Genomic DNA, 25,937 nt, shown 5'->3' on the forward strand with positions numbered 1-25,937 from the left:
TTGAAAGTTCTCTGAATTATTAATTATAATGACTCGATGGAGCAGACAGGTTTCAACAAAAAACAGATAAACCTTATTACTGAGCGCTTTTCAGATGTTACATGTGCGATCAGGACTCTCGTCAGGAAGCCCCATCCTCCGGATTTGCCCGTGCTTAGGGCTCATTGGTCAGACCTTTCCAGAACATCATGTGACCCCTGATAGACAGCAGGAGAGGCTATATCTTCAGTTACTACATTTTCTCCCCCTTTAGGTTTTTACAATTTCTATTTACAGGGAAACATTTGAAAACCCAACAACATATACATATATACAACTTCGGGAGATTAAAGATTAAGTCTCTAAGGTGCTCCTTATATGGCTAGAGTGGCACAGCTCTACCACTTGAGGTCCCTCAACAGGATCGACAGTATACGAACATACAAATTAGGACCAGGGGTAGGCCACTGGGCCCCTTGAGCCTGCTCCGCCATTCAATAAGACCATGGCTGATCTGAATGTAACCTCAATCCCACATTCCTGCCTACCCCGAAAACCTTTCACCCCCTTGTTAATCAACCCACGACCATTATCATCTGGAAGGACAAGGGCAGCAGATAGATGGGAACACCAGCACTTGGAAGTTACCCTCTAAGTCACTCACCATCCTGACTTGGAAATATATCACCGTTCCGTCACTGTCGCTGGGTCAAAATCCTGGAACTCCCTCCCTAACAGCACTGTGGGTGTACCTACACCACATGGACTGCAGCGGTTCAAGAAGGCAGCTCACTACCACCTTCTCAAGGGCAATTAGGGATGTGCAATAAATGCTGGCCCAGCCAGTGAAGCCCACAGCCCATGATTGATTAGAAAAAAGGAATCTATCTAGCTCTGCCTTAAAAATATTCAAAGACTCTTCTTCCACCACATTTTGAGGAAGAGAGTTCCAAAGACTCCCAATCCTCTGAGAGAAAAAATTTCTCCTCATCTCTGTCTTAAATGATCGACTCCTTTTGTTTAAACAGTGACCCTTAGTTCTAGATTCTCCCACAAGAGGAAACATCCTCTCCACATCCATACTGTCTAGACCCTTCAGGGTCTTAAAGGTTTCAATTAAGTCGCCTCTTATTATTCTAAATTCCAGTGGACACAAGCCTAATCTGTCCAGCCTTTCCTCAAAAGACAACCTGCCCATTTCTAGTATTAGTCTAGTAAACCTTCTCTGAACTGCTTCTAATGCATTTACATCTTTCTTTAAATAAAGAAACCAGTACTGTACACAACACTCCAGATGCGGCCTCACCGATGCCCTGTACAACTTTTGTCATTAATTCTCCTCACAATAAATGATAACATTCTATTCGCTTTCCTAATTATCTGCTGTACCTGCATACTAACCTTTTGTGACTCATGTTTTAGGACACCCAGATCCCTCTGAATCTCAGAGCTCTGCAATCTCTCACCATTTAGATAATAAGCTTCTTTTTTCATTCTTCCTGCCAAAATGAACAATTTTACATTTGCCCACATTATACCCCATTTTCCAGATCTTTGCCCACTTGCTTAACCTATCTATGTCACTTTGTAGCCTCCTTACGTCCTCTTCACAATTTACTTTCCTACCCATCTTTGTGTCGTCAGCAAAAAGTTGAGGCATCTGGAACTGCACCACGAGATACATCATTAAAAAGTGGCAATTCTGGGTTTGTCAACTGTACAGAGACATTGGGCTATTCTAGGTCAATCTGTCACCTCAGGAATTGATGGTTCGACGTTAATCACAGGCGGAATAGTTGGTTATTGGAATGTCTCTCTAGCACGAATATGATCTACGTGCTTATGAATGATTCCATCTTCCACGTGTACTTGGAAAGAGAATGGACCAGTGTGGTAATCTGACGTGTAATGTACCTTTAAGAAGAATGTTATAATGGAAGATCACTTAGTATCCAGTAGCAGAGTAGCACGGGCTACCTTAGTAGTCAGTAGTCAGTAGAAGTAGTCTAGAGTTAGAGTCTGTAATGTAGAGACAGGGTTTGAGTTGTAAGCACGCAAGTGTAGCTGCTGAGTTCCTTTGTAAATAAATAGAATGTGTTCTACATAAGAACTATCTGCTGATCTACTCTGTCTATGGTACCAACTCGGCCATCCCGAAACAAACTGCAACCCGGATCCATTAGTCCAGCTAAACTAGTGACCAGGATCCAACAAACTGGCGATGAGGAAAAAGCAAGGAAGGACGGGAAAACAAGAAAAAGTGAGGAAGGAAATCAAGTGAACCGAAATCGGGCCTTGCATGGTAATTGTAAGTAAAATTTCTGTCTTAATTGTCAAAGCAGTCCCCTCAAAGCATGCCGCAGTTTGGAAGAGTTGATCCTTTTGACCCAACTGTGGATGATTGGTCTCATTATGTTGAACGCCTTGCATTCTTTTTCCAAGCTAATGACATTGCAGGGGAGGAGAAGAAGCGAGTGATATTCTTATCCACATGTGGGAGTAAGACCTATGGATTGATTCGAAGTTTGATGGCACCCAGTGCCCTGGATTCAAAAAGTTTTGATGTCTTAGTGAACCTTGTGAAGACTCATTACCAGCCTAGGCCCTCGGTAACGATGCAATGGTTCAAATTTAACTCAAGAAATAGAGTCCCAGAGGAGACAGTTGCTTGTTATACGGAAATCTGAAACAGTTAACAGAATATTGCGAGTTTGGTACATCTATAAATGGTATGCTTAGAGATCGATTGGTGTACGGTATAAATGAAGATACGATGCAGAGGAGATTACTTTCTGAAACAAATTTGGATTTTCAGAAGACACTAGAAATAAGACTGGCCCATGGAAAGCACAGCGAGGGACTCGAAAGCAATACAGAGAGCGCAAAATGGTGCCGTCCTCCACGTTGGGCGGGGAGCCCCAGCCAAAAAGGGTGCAAAAACGCACAGCTCTGATGAGAAGCGAGAAGCAGCCACCGCTTGCAGACAAATATAAAGAAATGTCTTAGCAGCGAAAGCATGAATAATGGTAACAGAGGTGGAAGCAGACAACCTTTTAATGAATGAAAATTTAAAAAAACCGAATGTTTTTACTGTCATCGAAATGGACACCTCATGCGACATTGTAAGGATAGAATGAGGCAGATTTTCAATCAAAAGAAAAAATCCCGTGAGATCCATAATGTAGAAGAAAAGTAAAAGATTCAGATATTTGGTTGTTGTATAATTTAAAGGTAGGAAGAACAGAACCAATCTATGTTGCAGTGAGAGTGAATGATAGACCAATGAGAATGGAGATGGACACAGGAGCTTCCACTACTGTAATAGGTGAGCATACCTTCACATACCTGAATTATGGAGAATGTAAATTAAATTTGGAAGAAACAGATGCCACATTGAAAACTTACGTGGGAGAAGACATCAAAATCAAAGGTTTGAGCAGGGTTACTGTACAGTATGGAAGTCAATTAGTAAAATTACCCTTTATGATGGTAGCAGATGAAGGGCCAATCCTCCTTGGACGAAACTGCCTGAAAGAAATTAAATTGGATTGGGCTGAAATCTTCCAGCTGAGAGCCAGTGGGCTACTTGAGCTGCTACAAAAATATGCCTCAGTCTTTGAAGATGAACTCGGGAAGATCCAGGGGCTACAAGCAAAAATTCATGTGGATTCAGATGCTACCTCCCAACTCATGAAGGCAAGACCAGTACCTTAAGCAATGCGGGAAAAGGTAGATGCCAAATTAGATAGATTAGAGAAACTGGGAGTGACACAACCTGTGCAGTTCTCAGAATGGGTAGCAGCAATAGTCCTCATACTTAAACCCGACCAAATCGTTCAAATTTGTGGAGACCGTAAATTGAATGTTAATAAAGTGGCTAAGTTGGACAAACATCCTATATCAAAAATTGAAGACCTGTATGCTAAGCTGGTAGGTGGAACTGCCAACACGAAGCTTGATATGAGGCATGCTTATCAACAATTGGAGTTAGAGAAGGCCTCCCAGAAGTTTGTCACAATTAATACACACAAAGGGTTGTGCCAATATACCTGTTTGCCTTTTGGTGTATCCTCAGTTTGTGCTAAATTCCAGAGAACAATGGAAAATTTACTGCAGGGATTGCCTCACATTGTAGTTTATTTAGATGATTTGGCAAACTTGGAAGAAGTTTTGAAACGTTTCTCACAGGTGGGAGTGTGTTTAAAAAAATAAAAGTACATGTTCCAAGCGAAAGAGGTAATTTATTTAGGTCCCTGAGTAGATTCACAGGGCCTCCACCCGATTGAGGAAAAAGTGAGAGCCATTAGAGAGGCACCAGCGCCAAAGAACACCTCTAAGCTCAAACCATTCTTGGGGATGACTATATACTATGTATGCTTCTTGCCTAATTTGTCCACTGAATTGGCACCCCTGTATTACCTACTCAAGAAAAACCCACGTTGGTCTTGGCAAACACCATAGAAAGAAGCTTTCACAAAGGTGAGACAACTGTTGCACTCATGCACTCTATTAGTACATTTTGACTAAAGAAAAGAGTTAGTTTTGACATGTGACACATCTCCCTATGGAGTGGGAGCAGTGCTCTCCCATCGAGTGGAGGATGGCTCAGAACGGCCTGCTGGATATGTATCAAGAATGCTCAGCGCAACGGAAAAGGGATACTCACAGATAGAAAAAGAAGGCTTATCAATCATCTTTGGTGTCAAGAAATTTCACCAGTGTGTACACAGTCATCATTTTACTATCGTTTCGGACCATAAGCCTTTACTAGGATTGTTCACCGAGGACAAGGCTATGCCACCCATAGCCTCAGCAAGCATTGATTCTGGAACCGTATGAGTATACTTTCATCCACAGGTCTGGAAATCAGATTGCAAACACTGATGCACTTAGTCATTTGCCTTTGAAAGAAAATAACGAGGATTCCTCAAGAGCTTGTTTTATTGTTGAACTTCTTAGCTTCATCACTGGCATGTGCTAGACAGATCAGAGATTGGACAAGTCAATCTTGTCTTATCCAAAGTATGGGAACAAGTTCTTCATGGTTGGTCACAAGAACAGACATCTGGCGAAATGAAACCGTATTTTCACAGAAAATATGAAATAACCAGCTAGGATGGTATCTTATTGTGGGGAACTCGAGTGATTGTTCCTCCAAAAGGATGAAAGCCATTGTTGACTGAGCTACATAGTGCACATCCAGGTATTTCCCGAATGAAGACCATAACACGCAACTGTCTGTGGTGGCCTGGAATGGATGGAGAAATAGAGAGCTTAGTGAGAAATTGTATGCAGTGTCAGCGAGTGCAAAAGTTACCTCCAACAGCTCCATTACACCCTTGGGAGCGGCCAGGAAGGCCATGGGTGCGCTTACATATTGACTATGTGGGACATTTTATAGGAACAATGTTTCTCCTTATTGTTGATGCTCACTCAAAATGGATGGACATATATGAGGTGAAGTCACCAACATCTTCTGCTGTAATTGACAAACTATGTCAAAGTTTCACCATCAATGGACTATCAGAAGTGGCCATATCAAATAACAGCATGGCATTTACGAGTGCTGAGTTTCAATGGTTTATCAGTATCAATGGTATCACTCATGTAAAAACTTCAGCGTACCACCCTTCATTGAATGGACTGGCTGAGAGAGCGGTTTAAACATTCAAAACTGGTAGGAAGAAATTAACTGGAGATTCCATAGCGACCAAGCTAGTATGTTTTCTTTTCCATTATTGGGCCACCCCTCACATGACAACAGGTGTCACACCTACGGAATTGTTGATGAAACACCATCTCAGAACATGATTGAGCTTAATAATGCCAAATTTAGGGGGTAAGGTTGAAAGGAGTCAGAAAACGACATGACTGGCATAGTTGTGACAGAAAGATTACTATAGGAGAGAGGCGGTACATGTGAAAAGTTTTGGAGTAGGACTCAAGTGATTATTAGGTGAAATGTGTGTGACTGGAGCTCTTTCTTACCACCTGAAAGTGGAAGACCGAGTCATACGGAAACATATAGATCATATAAGGAGGAGAGAAACAACAGGAAATAATTCCTCCAGTGTTCACAACTGCGTCAACATCACGTGTTGAAAGAACTCAACTGAGTACAGATATGCCTGAAGGATTGGGGGTGGGGTGGGGGGGGCATACCTGCAAGAGTTGAAGAAACAGATTTGCAGGTGCCCGCCGAATAACCGGATGTTCAGACAACACCAGAAAAGGAGGTTCCTGACAAAACATCTGAAGCTGTAGAGCTGAGACGCTCTACACACATAAGGAAACTCCCAGAAAGACTGAATTAGTAAATTACTTATCTGTGTAAATAAATTGATATTATGAGAAAAATTGTAATTGTAACTGTAAAATGTATTTCTGAGTAAAGGGGAGGGATGTGGTAATCTGATGTATAATATACCTTTGAAAGATCACAAGATCTTAGTATCCAATAGCAGAGTAGCACGGGCTACCTTAGTCATCAGTAGCCAGTAGGAATGGTCTAGAGTTAGAATCTGTAATGTAGAGACAGGGGCCGGGATTTCCTGGCCCCATCAAGGGCGGGACCAGCCCGAAGTCCATTGACTTGCGGTGGGACCGGGCGATTCCGGCAGTGGGTGGGTGTGGAAAATCCCACCCAGGGTAAGTTGTAAGCACACAAGTGTAGCTGCTGAGTTCCTTTGTAAATAAATAGAATGTGTTCTACATAAGAACTATCTGCTGATCTACTCTGTCCATAGTATCAACTCAGTCATCCCGAAACAAACATGCAACCCGGATCCATTAGTCCAACTAAACTAGTGACCAGGATCCAACAACCAGTCTCTGAGACAATGGTTCCAGGAACCCAACAAGGTCCACTTCCAAAATTTCACACGAATATCATGTCACCTACACTAAATATGCAAGCTTTGCTGTGTATATCGTGGTTCAATTTTTGATTACTCTGATTCCACTCTACCTTCCCCTCTAAATTTGGAACCACCAGGCTTAACCTTGTACATCGGCGGCGTTTCATCAGTAATTTTGACAGTGTCGAATGTGGAGTTGTACTATAACTGAGAAGAAAGTGGGAAAGTCGAGGCTCTAGAGTACCTTCTGATAACCTTTTCATACCAGACTTGAAAGTTTGTTCAGCTCTCTCAGCTAAATCATTCAATGAGGGATGGTAAGGGGCTGTTTTAATATGTCGGATTCCATTCAGATTCATGAATTCCTGAACCACGGTGCTGGTAAAAGCTGTACCTTTATCAGAAACAATGATTTCAGGTAGGCCATGTATGCTAAAATAGTGATGCAGCTTCTCGATAGTTGTGCTTGATGTTGGTGATTTGACTTCGTATACATCCATCCATTTAGAATGTGCATTTACAATCAACAAGAACATGGTACCTAAGAATGTACTCCCACGGATGCAGGGGGGGAGCTAACACAGACAACTTCTGTTGTTGCTGACAATGGAGACAGTGCTTGACCATGCTCTCAATGTCACCGTCAATGCCTGGCCACCAGACAGAGCTTCGCGCAAGCATTTTCATCTTTGATATGCCAGGATGCGCATTGTGAAGCTCTGTCAAGAGCGGTTCTCTACTTTGTGATGGGACGATAACTCTTGACCCCTACAACAATATCCCACCTTGACAGCTTAACTCTGTGCTTCTGGCATGGAATGGTCTCAATTCTTCAGATACAGGCGAATTTGACCATCCTTGCAAAACAAAGTCCTTGACTTTTGATAATATTGGATCTCTGTTTCTAATTTGTTTCACACGCACAGGCAAAGAATCCAAGAAATTCAGTAATAGCACGACTTCTCGTGGAGCAAGAGCGTGTACAATGCTATCTGGTAACGGGAAATAACTGAGTGTGTCCGCATTTGCATTGTATAAGCCAGGACGGTACATAAAAGTGTACTCATATGCAGATAATGTCAGACCCCAGCGTTGTAATCTTGCTGATGCTGTTGGTGGATGGTCTTCTCCTCACTGAATAAATCCATTAATGGTTTATGGTATGACACAATGGTGAAATGTCCTCCATGCAGGCATTGGTGGAATTTCTTCATTCTGAATATCACCGATAAACCGTCCTTTTCTAGTTGGGAATAACCCTTCTTGGCTGTGGAGAGGGTTCTGGAGACATAGCCAATGGGCCTTTCTGATCCATCTTCCATTCTATGTGATAACACAGTTCCTACACCATAAGGAGAGGCATCACATGTTAATAACAACTCTTTTGATGGGTCGTAGTGTACCAATAAACACGACGAATGCAACAGTTCCTTTACTTTCACAAAGGCTTCTTCCTGTTGTGAATTCCGCAACCAATGGTGATTCTTTTTTAACAAGTGTAATGGTGCCAACACTATTGATAAGTTAGGTAAGAAATGGCTATAGTAGTTGATCATACCCAGGAAGGACTTGAGTTCGGTTACATTGGATGGTAAGGGTGCAACTTTTATTGCCCGAACTTTCTCTTCTACCGGATGCAAGCTCATGGCGCCCACCCTGTGACCTAGATAAGTGACTTCTGGGACAAAAATAGAAAATGCTGGAAAATCTCAGCAGGTCTAGCAGCATCTGTGGAGAGAGAAACAGAGTTAATGTTTCAAGTCCGTATGACTCTTCTTCAGACTTCTGGAGCTTGACTTCTGGTGCTTAAAATGTGCATTTTTCCTTCTTTAACTGTACGCCACCTTCCATGAACCTTCTTAGCACCTCCTCCAGGTTGGCCAAGTGTTCTGTCTTGGTTGACCCTGTGATCAAAACATCATCTAGGTATACTACCACTCGGGGAAGTCCTGGCAAAAGACTCCATTTTTCTCTGGAAGATAGTGCATGCAGACGATACTCCAAAGGGTAGGCGAGTGTACTGATAAAGACCCTTGTGTGTTTTAATAGTCACGTATTCTCTTGACTTGCTACCCAGCTCTAACTGTTGGTAGGCGTGGCTCATATCCAATTTTGTATAGGACTTGCCTCCAGCCAGCTTTGCATATAAGTCGTCTATCCTTGGAATAGGGTATTTGTCTAGTTTTGCTGTCTTATTTATGGTCAATTTATAGCCCCCACAAATGCTTATGGTTTGGTCAGGCTTAACCACTAGAACTATGGGTGCGGCCCATTCCGAGAATTGGACGGGTTGGATGATGCCCATATTGAGGGAGATTCCATGGTGTGCTTAAAGTTGATGTCGACCTCGGTGAGCAAACGGCGCTGTGTGAACTCCACAAACGAATTGGCCCGCAGCATACCATTTAATGTGTCCCCGAAGTCACAGTGCTCTGTCAGCTGCTTAAGGTTCACTACACAGGTTGTGATGGACTCTCCCGGGGCCCAAACTCTGGAATTAAATTACTTACGGATGGCTTCGGCTGGAAGTGCATTTTCATGAAGTCCACTAATTCATTATAAGACTTAGACTCAGGGCTGTCAGGTTGCGAATGAGATTGTATGTTTGACTGCCATGTGAACTCAAAAGGATGGCTTTCTGCTTTTCCTCCGCGGTAATTTCGCTCACAACGAAATAAAATCCGAGACTCTACATTCTGGCTCCAGTCTTACATAGTCACATCGTAAGGATCAATTCTGCCGAAGAGTGGTATGATTGGTGAGTAGTCTTTTCTTTTTCTTAAGATTTGATGTACTCACAAGACGAGGTGCAGCATCGGAGCTATTTTACCCTCCTCGCCAAATGTAATGGCTCGACAGAGTGGACAGATTTCAATAAGAAACAGATAAAAACGAAAAACTACTGCGGATGCTGGAAATCCAAAACAAAAACAGAATTACCTGGAAAAACTCAGCAGGTCTGGCAGCATCGGCGGAGAAGAAAAGAGTTGACGTTTCGAGTCCTCATGACTCTTCTGCAGAACTAAGTAAAAATAGAAACAGATAAACTTTTTTACAGAAAGCTTTTCAGGCTCTACATGCTAGATCAGGACTCTTGTCAGGAAGCCCCACCCCCTGGATTGCCCGTGCTAAGGGCTCATTGGTCAGAACCTCCCAGAACATCACGTGACCCCTGATTGACAGTGGGAGAGGCTATACCTTCAGTTACTACATTAGCCCAGACTCCTGGATTGTTAGTTCAGTAATATAACCTCTGCACAACTTGACAATAACTCCGCACTGACCGTGAATCAAAGCCATGACTTCTCTTCTTGGGTGCACCTGGAATGGCCGCATTGCCAACTCCTCAAACATTCTTTGCCATTTAATGGCTGATCTCTGTCTCAACTTGACTTTGCTGCCTTTGCTCCTGATCCCTGAATACCCTTACCTGCCAGAAATCTATTGAACTCAGCCTTAAAAATTGCAACTGACCCCTCAGCACCCACAGCTTTTTGGGGAAGAGAGTTCTAGATTTCCCTGACCCTCTGTGTGAAGAAGTTCTTCCTGACATCACCCTTGAACAGCCTGGCTCTAATTTGAAGGTTCTGCAACCCCACCCCCAGCCCCCTGCATTCTGGACTCCTCCCTGCAGAGGGAATAGTTTCTCTCTATCGACCCTATCAAATCCCTCTACCATTTTAAACCCCTCCCAGCAGGAAGAAAACAGTAAAAGTCGGGAAATAAGAATACTCGTCTGAACTGGTCTTATATTCCTTAAAATGGAACACCAGTAAAAACTGGGAAATAAGAGTACCGGTCTGAACTGTTCTTTTCCTTCTGGACTCGATTAGATTAACCCTCAATCTTCTATACTTGAGGGAATCTGAATTATCCCAAATTCCATTTACCCAACAAGGGAGGCCCTATTTTTTAAGTTTCATTCTGTGCTGGCCATTGGGGATGTGCTGCAGGCATTGGCCTAGATCCAAACTGGCCACAGGCGCAGTAATTTTCCATTTTTTTTCCTCTCAGTCTAGTCGAAACAAGATACCAGCTGAGCTCATAAAAGTGTCAATACACCACAAGATAGATTTAAGGCACTGAAGATTAATGTTAACTGATCTCTCATTTACTCACCAATAATTTGCCTCATAAAAGAGTTCTTGAAAGCTGAATGCCTTTTTTTAATTAAGGATATAGTTGGAGCTGACAGTGAGTTTACAATAGGCTAAGTCAGCCTGTCTAGTTAGAATGCAATTGATAACATCCCCACAAAGGACTACAGCTCAGTGATCTGTCGCACTCTGTCCTCCCCGTGAAGGGAACATTAATTCATCCTCACTCCTAAATTCCCACACTCCATTAACCAATCTGCCTCCCCCTGAAGTGAAGGACCCAAAGTGCTCATTAGAAAGTTGCAATTAAATAATTATCTCTACACCCCTGGGTTGGTATGTGAATCCCTTCCTGATAACTTGAAGCTCTCGGACAGACCCAAGTCTTTAGCCCTAGCTTCCCTCACCATGTGGGATCTGAGTGGTGTACATACCCACCGTGACTACTCGCCCTCTGGTACCTCGTCCAATTTGTCATTCTTCAGGTATCAGTGAGAGTGCACCAGTGGAGTATTCAACCACGAATGGCATCACAATTGATATGAACCCATACTCATTGTACAGAATCACAGTAGATGAAACCCCTTCCCATTCACTCCCATTGAACTTAATCCCAATGGATCAAACCCCTTCCCATCCACTCCCATTGTACACAATCCCAATGGATCAAACTCCTTTCCATTCAATCGCATTATACAGAATCCCAATGGATCAAACCCCTTCCCATCCACTCCCATTGTACACAATCCCAATGGATCAACTCCTTCCCATTAACTCCTATTGTACATAATCCCAATGGATCAAACCCCTTCCCATCCACTCCCATTGTACACAATCCCAATGGATCAAACTCCTTCCCGTTAACTCCTATTGTACACAATCCCAATGGATCAAATCCCTTCCTATATAATGAATTGATAACTGAAGTGCTTATTGCTCCCTAACTCTCACTATTAATTCCTCATTAGTGGAACACTGTTGGGGGTGCTGTCTTTTGGAGGAGACATTAAACCGAGGCCTAATCTGGCTTCTCAGGTGGATGTAAAAGATCCCATGCCATTATTTCGAAGAAGAGCAGGGGAATTATCCCTGGTGATCTGGCCAATATTTATCCCTCAATCAGCATCACAAAATCTAGATTATCTGGTCATTATCATGTTGCTGTTTGTAGGAGCTTGTACATAAATTGGCTGCCATATTTCTTACATTACAACAGTGGTTGTACGTCAAAAAGTATTCATTGGCTGTAAAGCCCTTTGAGATGTCTGGTGCTCATGAAAGGTGCTGTATGAATACAAAGCTTTAATTTTTATTGTTGGCTGTGCCTTGGGTGTTTTGCCAAGCTCCGTGCATCTTCTGCCTACAGTGGACAATCGGGAGAACCACCCACACTGCTGCCTCACTGAATGATTAGCAAGCAATACCGCCCACTACCATATGCTCACTATTTTCATCCCTGTCATCTTGTATACTGCATTTAATACACAGCAAGTGAAGAAATTCTGCCTGTTCCCTCTACATGGGCCAATCTTGTGCTCAAGATTAGTGATTTCATAAAACATCCAAGCCCATTACATCACATGTCTGAAAATACAGGAGGTGTTTTCTGAGTTGTGACCTTCAAATTGAGGGATATGGGGAGAGGGTGGATAGGTTGGATTGAGGGATATGGGGAGAAGGTGGGTAGGTGGGATTGAGGGATATGGGGAGAAGGTGGGTAGGTGGGATTGAGGGATATGGGGAGAAGGTGGGTAGGTGGGGTTGAGGGATATGGGGAGAAGGTGGGTAGGTGGGATTGAGGGATATCGGGAGAAGGTGGGTAGGTGGGATTGAGGGATATGGGGAGAAGGTGGGTAGGTGGGATTGAGGGATATCGGGAGAAGGTGGTGACCCATGTTCGGGAGGTGACGTCAGGGCAATGTCAGCACTTGTTGCCCATTGCTCAATGCACAACATAGTTTGATCAATTGACTATCTTGCTGGGCACCTTTGGAGGGCACTTGAGACCAACGCCATCGGTGTGGGGCTGGTGTCACATATAGGCCCAGAACGGGTAAGGATGGCAGGTTTTCTTCCCTAAAGGACATTAATGAACCAGTTGGAGCTTTATGAGAATCCAACAGTGTCATGATCACTTTCACACTTCATTTACCTATTTTCTGACTATGCCACCCAACCTGAGCCACCTTCTCCCAATACCCCTCAATCCCACCAACCTTTTTCCCACATCTCTCAATTCACCTTTCCACTTCCTCCCCATATCCCTCAATCCTGCCTGCCCACCTTCTCCCCATATCCCTCAGTCTCTCAATCAGGGATATGGGGAGAGGGTGGGGGAATTGAGGGATAAGGGGAGAAAGTGGGTAGGTGAGACTGAGGGATATGGGGAGAGGGTAGGGATTGAGGGATATGGGGAGTTGGTGGGTAGGTGGGATTGAGAGATATGGGGAGTTGGTGGGCAGGTGGGATTGAGGAATATGGGGAGAGGGTGGGTGGATGGGGTAGAGGGGCATGGGAAGTCGGTGGGTAGGTGGTTCACTAATGTCCTTTAGGGAAGGAAACCTGCTGTCCTTACCCGGTCTGGGCTTATATGTGACACCAGCTCCACACCGATGGCGTTGGTCTCAAGTGCCCTCCAAAGGTGCCCAGCAAGATAGTCAATTGGATCAAACTATGTTGTGCATTGAGCAATGGGCAACAAGTGCTGACATTGCCCTGACGTCACCTCCCGAACATGAGTAAATACAATAAATGGGCCAAGTAGATGAAGAGGTTTGAATGAGCTGAGGCAGTGGAAATAATCCAAAAAATTCTGCATTAAAAGTGATAATAAAGAGCCTAATGGCATTCCTAAAATGCTCAGCTCCTGTTCTTGCCTAGGACAGACCAGGCCCAATAACTCCTTCTGATTAGCAGGGCACCACTGTGAATGAATGACATTTCTCTTGCCATTGTTGCTAGGACACAGCTTTGCGAAGGCCGGTTTAATGGACCTCCCAGCAGGTGCCAACAGATGAATGGAAAGCCAAGGCTAGTGAAAGTGCAATAATGGCCAAAGGTTCCAGTGATTTGTGTCGGGCAGTCTAATTATTTCCCAAATCCCCAATTGTTTGTTGAAATAGCGAACCTGTCAACAAGGTCGTTACTGGAGACAAGGCTCTGAGATGGAGCTTTGATTGGAATCAGGCTGTCCAGGGTTGCAATGATATCATCAAATCATTAACCTCATGACCTTCTGCCCTTTTAAAGACCTGAAGCTTTATACTGCCATCCAATTGCTGTTCTAAAAAGGTGGGCATCTACATCACAGTCGCCTACTCAAACTCAATCTTTCTCAGCATCCCAAACAGTGAAATTTCTCTCCTCCCACAGACTCCCTTTTCCCTTTTGTCTCTTTGGCACTCTGGGACTGGGCCCTTCCCCTGGTGTCCTGCCCTGTGGGACTGGGCCCTTCCCCTAGTGTCCTGCCCTGTGGGACTGGGCCCTTCCCCTGGTGTCCTGCCCTGTGGGACTGGGCCCTTCCCCTGGCGTCCTGCCCTGTGGGACTGGGCCCTTCCCCTGGTGTCCTGCCCTGTGGGACTGGGCCCTTCCCCTGGTGTCCTGCCCTGTGGGACTGGGCCCTTCCCCTGGCGTCCTGCCCTGTGGGACTGGGCCCTTCCCCTGGAGTCCTGCCCTGTGGGACTGGGCCCTTCCCCCGGTATCCTGCCCTGTGGGACTGGGCCCTTCCCCTGGAGTCCTGCCCTGTGGGACTGGGCCCTTCCCCCGGTATCCTGCCCTGTGGGACTGGGCCCTTCCCCTGGTGTCCTGCCCTGTGGGACTGGGCCCTTCCCCTGGCGTCCTGCCCTATGGGACTGGGCCCTTTCCCTGGTGTCCTGCCCTGTGGGACTGGGCCCTTCCCCTGGTGTCCTGCCCTGTGGGACTGGGCCCTTCCCCTGGCGTCCTGCCCTATGGGACTGGGCCCTTCCCCTGGTGTCCTGCCCTGTGGGACTGGGCCCTTCCCCTGGTGTCCTGCCCTGTGGGACCGGGCCCTTCCCCTGGTGTCCTGCCCTGTGGGACCGGGCCCTTCCCCTGGTGTCCTGCCCTGTGGGACTGGGCCCTTCCCCTGGTGTCCTGCCCTGTGGGACCGGGCCCTCCCCCTAGGTGTCTCTGTAAATATCTGCCTGGCCTTGGCTGAAAGAAGCCATTATTTTTCTTTTCGTGTCTAAAACTGGATCTTGGCACCACCTTTAAGCTTTGTAATGTCAATGGATTAATAATGTACCATGATTGGCTGCATAACTCTGGTTAAAAGTTCTGCACTAGCTCCATAGAACTTTAATAGTCAGAAGTGACCCTTCTCTGAGTAGTTTAGTCTGACGTGACCTTGTTTGTTAGTGTTTGAACAGTAATGCTCAAACTTGCTTTGAGATGTAAAAGAGGAAAGAAAGATCTTGCATTTCTGTCACATCTTTAAAAAGATTGGGACATCCCAAAGTGCATTACTGTCAAGGGGACTGTTGCAATGTAGGAAATGCAGCAGTCAATTTGTGCACAGCAAGCTCCCACAAACAGCAATGTGATAATGATCAGAAAATGTTGGTTGAGGGTCAATACTGGCCCAGGACTGGGAAGAACTCTGCGCTTCTGTCAAAGAGTGGCCGTTTTTACATCCACCTGAGAAGAGCTTGGTTTAATGCCTTACCCAAAAGGCAGCACCTCCTTTAGTACTGCCCCTGTGACAGTGCAGTGCTCCCTCAGTACTGACCCCCTGGCAGTGCAGCATTCCCTCAGTACTGCCCGTGGGACAGTGCAGCACTCCTTCAGTACTGAGCCCCTGACAGTGCAGCACTACCTCAGTACTGCCCCTGTGACAATGCAGCACTCCCTCAGTACTGACTCTCTGACAGTGCAGCACTCCCTCAGTACTGACCCTCTGACAATGCAACACTCCCTCAGCACTGACCCTTTGACAGTGCCGCACTCCCTCAGTACTGACCCTCCGACAGTGCGGCGCTCATTCTGTACTTCCACTGCAACAGTGCCGCACTCCCTCAGGACTGATCCTCTGACAGTGCAGCACTCCCTCAGTACTGACCCTCTGACAGTGCAGCACTCCCTCAGTACTGACCCTCTGGCAGTGTCACGTTCCCTCTGAACTGACATTGCGACAGTGTAGCATTCCCTCAGTACTGATCCTCCGACAGTGCAGCACTCCCTCAGTACTGACCCTCTGGCAGTGCAACACTCCCTCAGTACTGACCCTCTGACAGTGCAGCACTCCCTCAATACTGACACTCTGACAGCGCAAAGCTTTCTCGCTCCTGACCTTCTGTCAGTGCAGCACCCTCTCAGTACAGATGCTCTAATAGTGCACCATGCCCTCAGTATTGCATTGCGAGTGTCAATCTGCATCATTTGCTGAAGTCCCTGGAGATGGCCTTAAATCCACATCACTCTAATTCAGAGGCATGAATTCAGGCACTGACTCATGGTTGACACTCGTGAGGCAGGCAGAATGCAATATTCTTCCTGATTGGATCTCAGCCCCAGTGATCACCTCCTTTTCTGGTGATTGTGGCCTCCAGCTCTCAGGCATCAGGCCTACCCTATGCCACGTGACAGATGTGGTGGTAAAGCAGAATCCAATAAGTTCATGGTAAGATAAAACTCATTACTGGGTGTCAGCAACATCAATAATGAAAGGTTTCCGGTAAAGAGCCAGCACTGAGAGCCAGCTTTCACTGTCTTTTCTTACTCTGGTCAAAGGTAACCAGACAGGAACCATGAATTTCATGAAACTTTCTCTCTCATCCCTCCCCCTCTTCCCTATAAAAAGCCCAGTTAAATTTGCTTGTTGGAACCTTTTATAGTCTGTCATTGGAGCCTAGCCTCAGGAGAGACAAAGGGTTTTATAATATTACATCTAAATTGTTTGCAGAATGTATGTGAGTTGGAGGAGTTGCCAGCAGGGTTTGCTGTTCTGAGTTAGACAAAGGTAACCCTTTCTGAACCATGTGTATGCCTGTGTGTGTCTGTGGCTGCATGCATGCACGAGTTTGTTTGTACTTATGAATTGGTGCACATACCCATATATGTACTTATCTATCTGTGTACATGAGTGTGCGCGCCAGGGCTTGTGTGTGGGTGTATTTATGACTTGGTGAGTTTCTTTGTATATGAGTATTGTGAACTGTGAGGAAGATAGTGATAGAACTTCAAAAAGACACAGGCAGGCTGGTGGAATGGGCGGCCAGGTGGCAGATGAAATTTAATGCAGAGAACCGTGAAATGATTAATTTTAGTAGGAAGAACACAGAGACGATGTAAAATCAGTGGTATAATTCTAAAGGGAGTGCAGGAGCAGAAGGACCTGGGGCATATGTGCTTAAATTGTTGAAGGTGGCAGGACAGGTTGAGAAAATAGTGAATAAAAGGCATTGAACACAAAAACAAGGACATTATAGTGAACCTTTACTAAACACTGGTTCAGCCTCAACTGGAGTATTGTGTCCAATTCTGAACACTGCACTTTAGGAAGGACATGAAATCATTGGAGAGAGTACAGAAAAGATTTGCAAGAATGGTTCCAAAAATGAGGAACTTTAGTTATGAGGATGGATTGGAGAAGCTGGGATTGTTCTTCTTAGAGAAGAGAGGCTGAGAGGAGATTTGACAGAGATGTGCAAAATCATGAGGGGTCTGGAAGAGTAGATAGGGAGAACCTGTTCCCATTGGAGGTAGGAGCACCTGAGGAAAAACTTATTTACGTAGTGAGTGCCTAGGATCTGGGATGCACTGTCTGAGAGTGCGGTGGAGGCAGATTCAATCAAGGGATTCAAGAGGGAATTGGATGAAAATCTGAATTACACTTCTTTTGCGCTCTGAAGAAGAGCCATACGGACTTGAAATGTTAACTCTGTTTCTCTCTTCACAGATGCTGCCAGACCTGCAGAGTTTTTCCAGAATTTTATGTTTTTATTTCAGATCTCTGGCAGCTGGAGTATTTTGCTTTTATTTTAGTGTATTAATGAGTGTTGTGAGTGTATATTAGTGTGTGTGTATTAGTAAATGTTGTGAGTGTGTATCAGTGAGTGTTGTGAGTGTGTATTAGTGAGTGTTGTGAGTGTGTATTAGTGAGTGTTGTGAGTGTGTATTAGTGATTGTTGCGTGTGTGTATTAGTGAGGTGTTGTAAGTGTGTATCAGTGAGTGTTGCATGTGTATTAGTGAAAGCTGTGCATGTATTAATGAGTTGTGAGTGTGTATTAGTGAGAGTTGTGTGTGTATTAGTGAGAGTTGTGTGTGTATTAGTGAGTGTTGTGTGTGTATTAGTAAGTGCTGTGTGTGTGCTGTGTGTGTATTAGAGTGTTGTGAGTGTGTATTAGTGAGGTGTTGTGAGTGTGTATCAGTGAAAGCTGTGCATGTATTAATGAGTGTTGTGAGTGTGTATTAGTGAGTGTTGTATGTCTATTAGTGAGTGTGTATCAGTGAGAGTTGTGAGTGGGTATTAGTGAATGTGCATCAGTGAGTGCTGTGAGTGGGCATTAGTGAGTGTTGTGTGTATCAGTGAGTGTTATGTGCGTATTAGTGAGTGTGCACTAGTGAGCTAGACACATTGAGAGCAGCTGGAACCTTTTGTTCAGGTCCCTGAGAGTTCTGAAACCTCCTCTCTCTTTTCCTGTTCTCTGATCATCCCTTTTTCTTGATTTCTTTCTTTTACCTGCACTCTCTCTTCCCCCCTTTGTTTTCCTTTCTCATTTTCAAGTGAAGTTCCCTACTTCTCTCCTTCCTCATTCCTCACTGTTTTCTTTCTGTTGTCTCACGCACACATGGTCAATCTACTCCCACATTCCATGTCTGACCTATCCTGTTATGGAACTTATTCCCGCCCATTTACTCTCCTGAGGGATTTACTTTATTCATTCATGCTGAGACTCTCATGTATAAAAGGGAGAGGAAAAGGCAGAACTTGGGACCTGCGAGAAGTAGAAGAATAATAGAGTCCGGTCACTCTAACTTCTCTCTCACCCCTCACACATTGACTTCTCTTTACCCGGTTTCTCTTTCACTTTCCATCTCTCGACTTGTATCTCTTCCTTCTTTTCCTCTATTGGGGGAGGGCAGGTTTTGTTTTTGGTCTGTGCATAATGAAATTGTAAAATATTTAGTAAGATAAAGGCCTAGAAATTTGAGCATGCCCAAACTGTGTCTTGGTGGGACCAATTTCCCCACCTGAGTGGATAGGCCCAATGCAAACCTAATATTGGGCCTCATTATCATCAAGCTAGCGAGATGCAGGTCCGTAATAGGTAGCTCACTAGCTAGGAGAACTAGAATATTGGGCCATACTACACCGGCAGCAGCCCATGGGTAAGTCCTTAAATCAGACCAGGATGGGGGGGTGGGGAGGGGAAGGGAAGGACTATGGCAATGGGGAGGGAGGGTAGTGAAGTGAAAGCAATCGGAAGGATACTGGTTGCTGGCAGCAGCCCACATGGTTTTAATCTGGGGTTGGGAAGACCTCCCAACTGCACATTCAGGGAAGTATATTTAACTAGTTGCCCTGTTAGTTGGGGCCTGCAGTGGTCAGTTTAAGGTTACACGTTGATCTGATTTTCTTGAATGCACTGGTGTTGATTGCCTCAGGGCAATCTAACATTACAGACATAAAAGACATTAGACACATTATTGAATATGTAAAAGGCCCAACGCCTGTTTCAAGTCCTGGGCCCTTGGTCCTGAATGGCTAATTTATAATCCAATATTGCAGGTGGAGAACTTCTGGCTTGTAAAGAGTGCATGTTTCCATCCTCATTAGGTGCCAATTTAGTGCCTGTAAAATGGGCATGACACCATCTGTCTTAGGTTTGATGCTGGCGCTAGACAGAGCCTGACCTGAAAGAACAGTAGAGTTCATTATAATGACCTTGTCCCCACAATGCCTGAGGAATCTCAGTGTGAGAATTGGAGTGACTGAGAGACCAACCCTAAGAATATATACTGGCCACTTTCAGAAATTTGCTGATTTCTTTTTGAGGCTGTGTGGGGTGACTGGATGAACAGTTGTAATGTTTTAAGGGTTAACATGAACGGAGTCAAACTTAATATTATAGCAGTGGAGTACTTTGAGGCAAGCCAGCTATAAACTGGAGTCAGAGCCACTGAAATAAATATGTTTTCTTTTATAGGCTGGGGTGGGGGGGTGGTGGGTGGTGGGGGGTGGTGTTGCGGCCGGTTTGTGTCTGAAGCAATGCGCTTAAAACCGCCAACAGTTCCGTGTTCTGCTGCACAGTATAAAGACAAGCTTTGTCCCAAAGATTTGAGAACCTTTTGCTTCTCCCTCTCTCCTCTTTTCCCAATTCCCTGTGGAGGGGGGGTGGGGGTGGGGGCTGGAGGGGGGGCGGCTGTTTTTTGTTTATTTTTATATCCACCCAGGCAAATGTAGTGATATCCTGGTACTGAGCCTGGGAGGCCCACAGTTTGAAAGAAAGGGAGAGAGGGACACACATAGCTTGAAAGAAATCCGTTTGTGAGATTTCACCGCCCGCCTCCCACAATCTCCTCTGAAACATCTAGTTTTTTTAAATTGAAAAGAAGACTAGCAGAGGGAATAGTCAAGGACTTTTTTCCTCATTGAGTGGTTATGGTCTGTGAAGTGAATGAGTGAGGGGAGTGGTCTATTGCTACACAGGAGTTGAAGAAGCTTCCAAGGGGAGGGCAGATAGGGGTTTCAGACTCCCTCAGCCTGCTCAGAAACTGATCATAAAGACAGAGATCGGCAGAGAGAGAGAAGGAACTAGGAAGAATGGCCATAACCCTTTACCACTATTAACTTGGCAAGGTTTTATTCTGCTGGCACTCGACTGTGGCTATTAACTTTGCCAGAATTGCTAACTGGGATCACCATGCCCTCCTTTACCGTGGGTCTGCCAAGGGTTCGGACTGGTAACAGAGTGCGATGGATCTGCATGTCCTGTATGCTGTGGGTGAGTACCTCCTCCATGTCTGCTGTTACCTGTCTCCCACCTTCAACTGTCTGTTCTCTTTTAACCTATGACGGTGTGGACAGTTGTCGCATCCTGTATGAGCCTGTCGACAGTCAGTCGCATGTGCATGGTGCTGGATGCAGGAGCTGGAGATCAAATATACAGAAAGGGGGAAAGATTAAAGTGGGGAGGGGCAGATCGTACATGGCTGTGGGATGGTTCGCAGGAAAAACTGGGATATCTCCGGATATCCCTGAGCATGATCCTTCTAGTGGACAGGAACAACACTATATTAAAAAAATCACCCAAGCAGTTTCTTCCCCATGAGAGGAGGGAAGCCCAGATCCAATTTGAATTGTCTCTGAGCTTCTTCCAATGCACTGATTATGGATCGAGTTCACTTCTACTTCACTTCATTCCCGCTTGGTGATGTAGCAAATCACATCTGTTACATCCAGATCGTGTTTCCAGCTGGAGGTGATCAGGGCTGTTTGATAGAAAAGACTTTATGTGTGTTGAAATGCAGCAAAGTGATTCCACGCTCCGAGCTTTCCTGTCTCTCTGTGGTGTACAGACGATTTTTGTTCTTCAAAAGAGGATTCCTCAGAACACTGAACCATTCTTGTGATGTGGGCATCGCTGACAAGGCTGGCATTTGTTGCCTATTCCTAGTTATGTTGAGAAAGTGGTGATGAGCCACCTTCTTGAATAGGTGCCAGTGTGTTTACACAATCTGAGTGTTTTATGAGGCTTAGAGGGCAGCTTGGAGTCAACTGCACTGATGTAGGATTGAAGTCATGTAGGTGAGACAGGGGGCAGGTTAGCCTCCTGAAAGGATATCAGTGAAGCAGTTGTTTTTATTTAAGCTGATTCAAGTTCTCAAACTGCCATGTTGAAATCATCTTCTCTGGATGAATGGTCCAGTAATAGAACTACAGCAGTAACATATCTGATTTGACAACCACAGTTTGAGGAGGGACTGAAATGTTGTGGGGACGTGGGTGAGGGGGGTGGGGGTGGGGGTGAGTCAGGGCGAGGTGAGGAGTCTCAAGTTTGAGGGGAGAGTGAAGGAGGGGATAGGTCCCATAATTTGAGGGCAGTGAGGGAGGGGAGGAGTCCCACAGTGTGAGGGGGGATTGAGGGAGGGGAGGAATCCCACAGTTTGAGGGTGGAGTGAGGGAGGGGAGGAGTCCCACAGTTTGGAGGCCTAGGTTAAGTGTCAGTCAGAGAAAATGTGGTGAGTCTTGGTTTCAACATTGTGTGGATACAGAGAGGAGGAAGAGTGTGTAGTGTTAATTGTTTATTAATTGTGTTTAATCATGTACAGGTAGAGAGTATTAATTAGGGTTTCACTTGAACACATATAAAGAGATGCTGGATTTGGTATAGAGGATGTTGCAATGCAGTTCCATCCATCAGATGAACCAATTCATGGACTCCCGAGCCACCTGCAATTCCTGCAGCCTGAAGGAGACAGCTTTTCATATTGATACTGAGTGTGGGAGGTTCCAGCTCCACTTCCAGTATGAAGCCATTTTTGATTGCATTTAAGCCCTGCTGTCCTGATCTTTGGTCACCCGACGTGGAGGGGGTGGGGGGGTTGGTTGGGGGTGGGAGGGGTGGGCAGATTGGGAGAAGTCCCTGTGGAATGGCTTCTGGGTCTGGCCAAGGCGGTCATCAACAGTCCCAGGCATCTGGTCAAAGGGATCATTTGACCTGGCTGCCTGCCTCTCTTCCATTATTATGTCTGCGCCCGTGTGTCCCCGGAGACGGAGCACGTGGCATCTGCCGGTATGCTGGAGGCCTTCTGCAACCAATGGGGACGTAGGGGGGGTGGGGAGGGGGGGGGGGGGGGTCCCTGGACATCAACCCAGGAACAACAATCTTAATTTGAGTTGATAAATTTCCTTCATAGTTTGATGTTTCTGTTACAGATGTGATATCCCTTTCCAGCATGGCACTCAATTCCTAAAATGTTGGTTTATAGAGGTATTCAGAGACAGTGAAACAGTGGCATGGTAGAGTTAGGAGGTCCATGCTTGTAATGTTTCACTCTATAAATAAATATAAGGCTGAGTAAAGTTTGGCTCTAGCATCATACTTCACCAACTAGCTTTCTGGGATGGAACATGCAGGATATGGACAATTTGAAGCATTGGAGGGAAAGGAGAACGGAACTGGCTATTCATCATCCATCAGAAGCATAGATCTCTGCTGCCAACAGGTTGTGATAGGAATTTCAGTGCTGAAGTGAAATTGTAGGATGCTACTCATATCCCCATATCGCAATGAGACTTTCAATAAGATTCCTGGTTAAATTGAGACTGTGAAACTGAAACATTTGACTATAGTCCAGGGAGGAGTGGGGAAGGACAGCAAGGCCACAGTGTGAGACCACTGTACAAATCACTGACAATGTTGTAAACTGGGATCCAACCACAATAGCTTTTATTGAATGCCCTTAGTAAAACGCCGCAAGATGTTTAGCACTCTGTCTGTTAATCCGCTCTCCATCACCAAATGATGGGAGGATCAGTGAATCAATCTCGCTTGAAATGGGGCTTAAATCCCACAGTGGACTTCAATGCAAACAATGGCAATCTCCTCATGGGCTCCCCCGATCAGTTATTGTAGAGGCGATTCTGGTTACCTGGTTGATGCTACTCTGCAGCTCAGGTTTTGGAAGCCAAGTGGAATGATGGCATAATCCACAGTAAAATTCCCAGTGGAAAATCTGCATTAGCAGAGATGATGTTCTTCATCTGAAGGGCTGCCTGATTAAAATTAGAATAGGCTATTCCAGGGGTCAAATCTGGGAGGAATTCTTCAAGCAAAAGGTAGTGGAAATCTGAAACTTTCTGTACCAAAAGGCTGTTGTGGATGGACTTCACTTGAAATTATCAAGGCTGAGATTGATACCTTTTTCTTGATTAAGGGTATTAGGGACATGAACAATGGAGTTGAAAAAGATCCACCATAATCTGACTGAATGTTGAAGCAACCTAAAGGGGCTGAATCTGCCACTTCCAGTACCCATGGGATAGACTCGAGGGGCTGAGTGGCCTCCTCCTGTTCCTGTGTAACAGGCTCGAGGGGCTGAATAGCTTCCTCCTGTTCCCATGTAGCAGACTCGAGGGGCTGAATAGCCTCCTCCTGTTCCTGTGTAATAGACTTGAGGGCTGAATGGCCTCATTCTCTTTGGTGAAACAGACTCAAGGGGCTGAATTGCCTCCACCTCTTCCTTGTAACAGGCTTGAGGGGCTGTATGGCCTCCTCCTATTCCTGTGTAACAGGCCTGAGGGGCTGAATTGCCTCCACCTCTTCCTTGAAACAGGCTTGAGGGGCTGGATGGCTTCCTCCTGTTCCTGTGTAACAGACTTGAGGGGCTGAATGGCCTCCCCCTATTCCTGTGTGACAGGCTTGAGTGTTCCTGTGTAACAGATTCGAGGGATTGAATGGCCTCCTCCTGTTCCTGTGTACGAGGCTTGAGGGTCCCTGTGTAACAGACTCGAGGGGCTGAATGGCGTCCTGTTCACCTGGATGTGAAAAATTCAACTGCCCTAATGAAATACATACAGAGAAGTTCTCCAGGTCTCTGTCAAAAGATCTTGGAGAGGGTGCGGAGGAGATTTACTAGAATGGGACTAGGGATGAGGGAATTCAGTTAATGTGGAGAGACTGGAGAAGCTGGGATTGTTTTCCATAGAGCAGAGAAGGTTAAGAGGAGATTTAATAGGTGTGTTCAAAATAATGAAGGGTTTTGATAGAGTAAATAAGGAGAAACTTTCCACTGGCAGGAGGGTCAGTAACCAGAGGAGACAGATTTAAAGTAATTGGCAACAGAAGCAGGAGTTAAATTTTTTTTACACAGTGAGTTGTGACTTGGAATGCGCTGCCTGAAAGAGCAATGGAAGCAGATTCACTGCTATTCTGGGATCTTGCTGTGCAGAAATTGACTGCCACATTTGCCAACAATTATGCCAGTAATTCAATGACTATGAAGGGTGCTGAGGACATCCTAAATGTTTGAAAGTCTTCCTTTTATTTGATCCCTTGCCCCAGTGAAGTCTGGAGATTGTTTATGAAATGGATCCCACACTGTATAAATTGATTGTCTGTGTTTCGCTGTTCACTGATCCCATGTGTCTTTGAGTGAGTCAGTGTTTGGCGCCATTCACCAAGGCTCCTCTGTAATCGGCTGCCATGATTAAGCGGTTCCTGACTTTAAAAATTGTTGATTTTTTTCTGACCTAGCAAATTTCTGAAGTGGTTCAGGAAACAGGTCCTGCCAATGCAGACTAAAGAGCTAACATTGCCTGCATTGATCTTAAAAATCTTGACTTGTTCTGAGCAAAGATTTTAAACAAATATAAACTAAATTCACTCACAGCCATCCAAAAAACCAAGAGCCTCCAATCTGAAGGATTAATCTGTTCACTTTGAAGATGTTACCAGACATTAACCCTTACCATGCAGAATTAAAAGTGGCTCTCTGTGCTTACAGTGAGAGGGAGGGAGCCTTAGGTCAGGGAAGACACTCTCTCTCTATCTTTCTATTGGAGTGTCTCTCTCTCTCTCTCTATCTCTCTCTATTGGAGCGTCTCTCTCTCTCTCTCTCACGATTGCAGTCTCTCTCTATCTCCCAATTTGAGTCTCTCTCTCTCTCTTTCTCTCTCTACTGGAGTCTCTCTCTCTCTTTCTATTGGAGCGCCTCCCTCTCTCTCTCTCTCTCTCCATTGGAGTGTCTCACTCTTTCTTTCCCTCTATTGGAGTGTCTCTCTCTCTCTCTTTCCTCTCTCTATTGGGATCTCTCTCTCTCTCTCTCTCTCTCTCTCTCTGTTGGAGTGTCTCTCTGTCTCTCTCTCTCTCAATTGGAGTGTCTCATTCTCTCTCTCTCTCTATCAATCTATCTCTCTATTGGAGTGTTTCTCTCTCTCCCTCTCTCTCTCTATCTCCATTGGAGTGTCCCTCTCTCTCTCTATTGCAGTGCCTATCTCTCTCTCTCTCCATTGGAGTGTCTCTCCCTCTCTCTATCTCTCCC

General features: G+C 45.2%; 1 protein-coding gene across 7 annotated transcripts in view; it reads left to right on the forward strand.

Annotated features, from left to right (window-relative positions):
- Nucleotides 1-25,937, forward strand: part of tns1b (tensin 1b) — a 662,464-nt gene that overhangs the window by 165,370 nt on the left and 471,157 nt on the right. The window contains exon 1 of one of the 7 annotated variants that reach the window (XM_078552747.1): nucleotides 20,682-20,896. The exons of the other annotated variants lie outside the window; for them this stretch is intronic. Coding sequence (XP_078408873.1) covers nucleotides 20,816-20,896 — 81 coding nt within the window. The 5' untranslated portion in view covers nucleotides 20,682-20,815. Of the gene's footprint in view, nucleotides 1-20,681; nucleotides 20,897-25,937 lie in introns of those variants that run through there. 7 annotated transcript variants of the gene reach the window in all.

This window comes from Cetorhinus maximus, chromosome 11 (assembly GCF_964194155.1).
Source record: "Cetorhinus maximus chromosome 11, sCetMax3.hap1.1, whole genome shotgun sequence".
Taxonomy (NCBI): domain Eukaryota; kingdom Metazoa; phylum Chordata; class Chondrichthyes; order Lamniformes; family Cetorhinidae; genus Cetorhinus; species Cetorhinus maximus.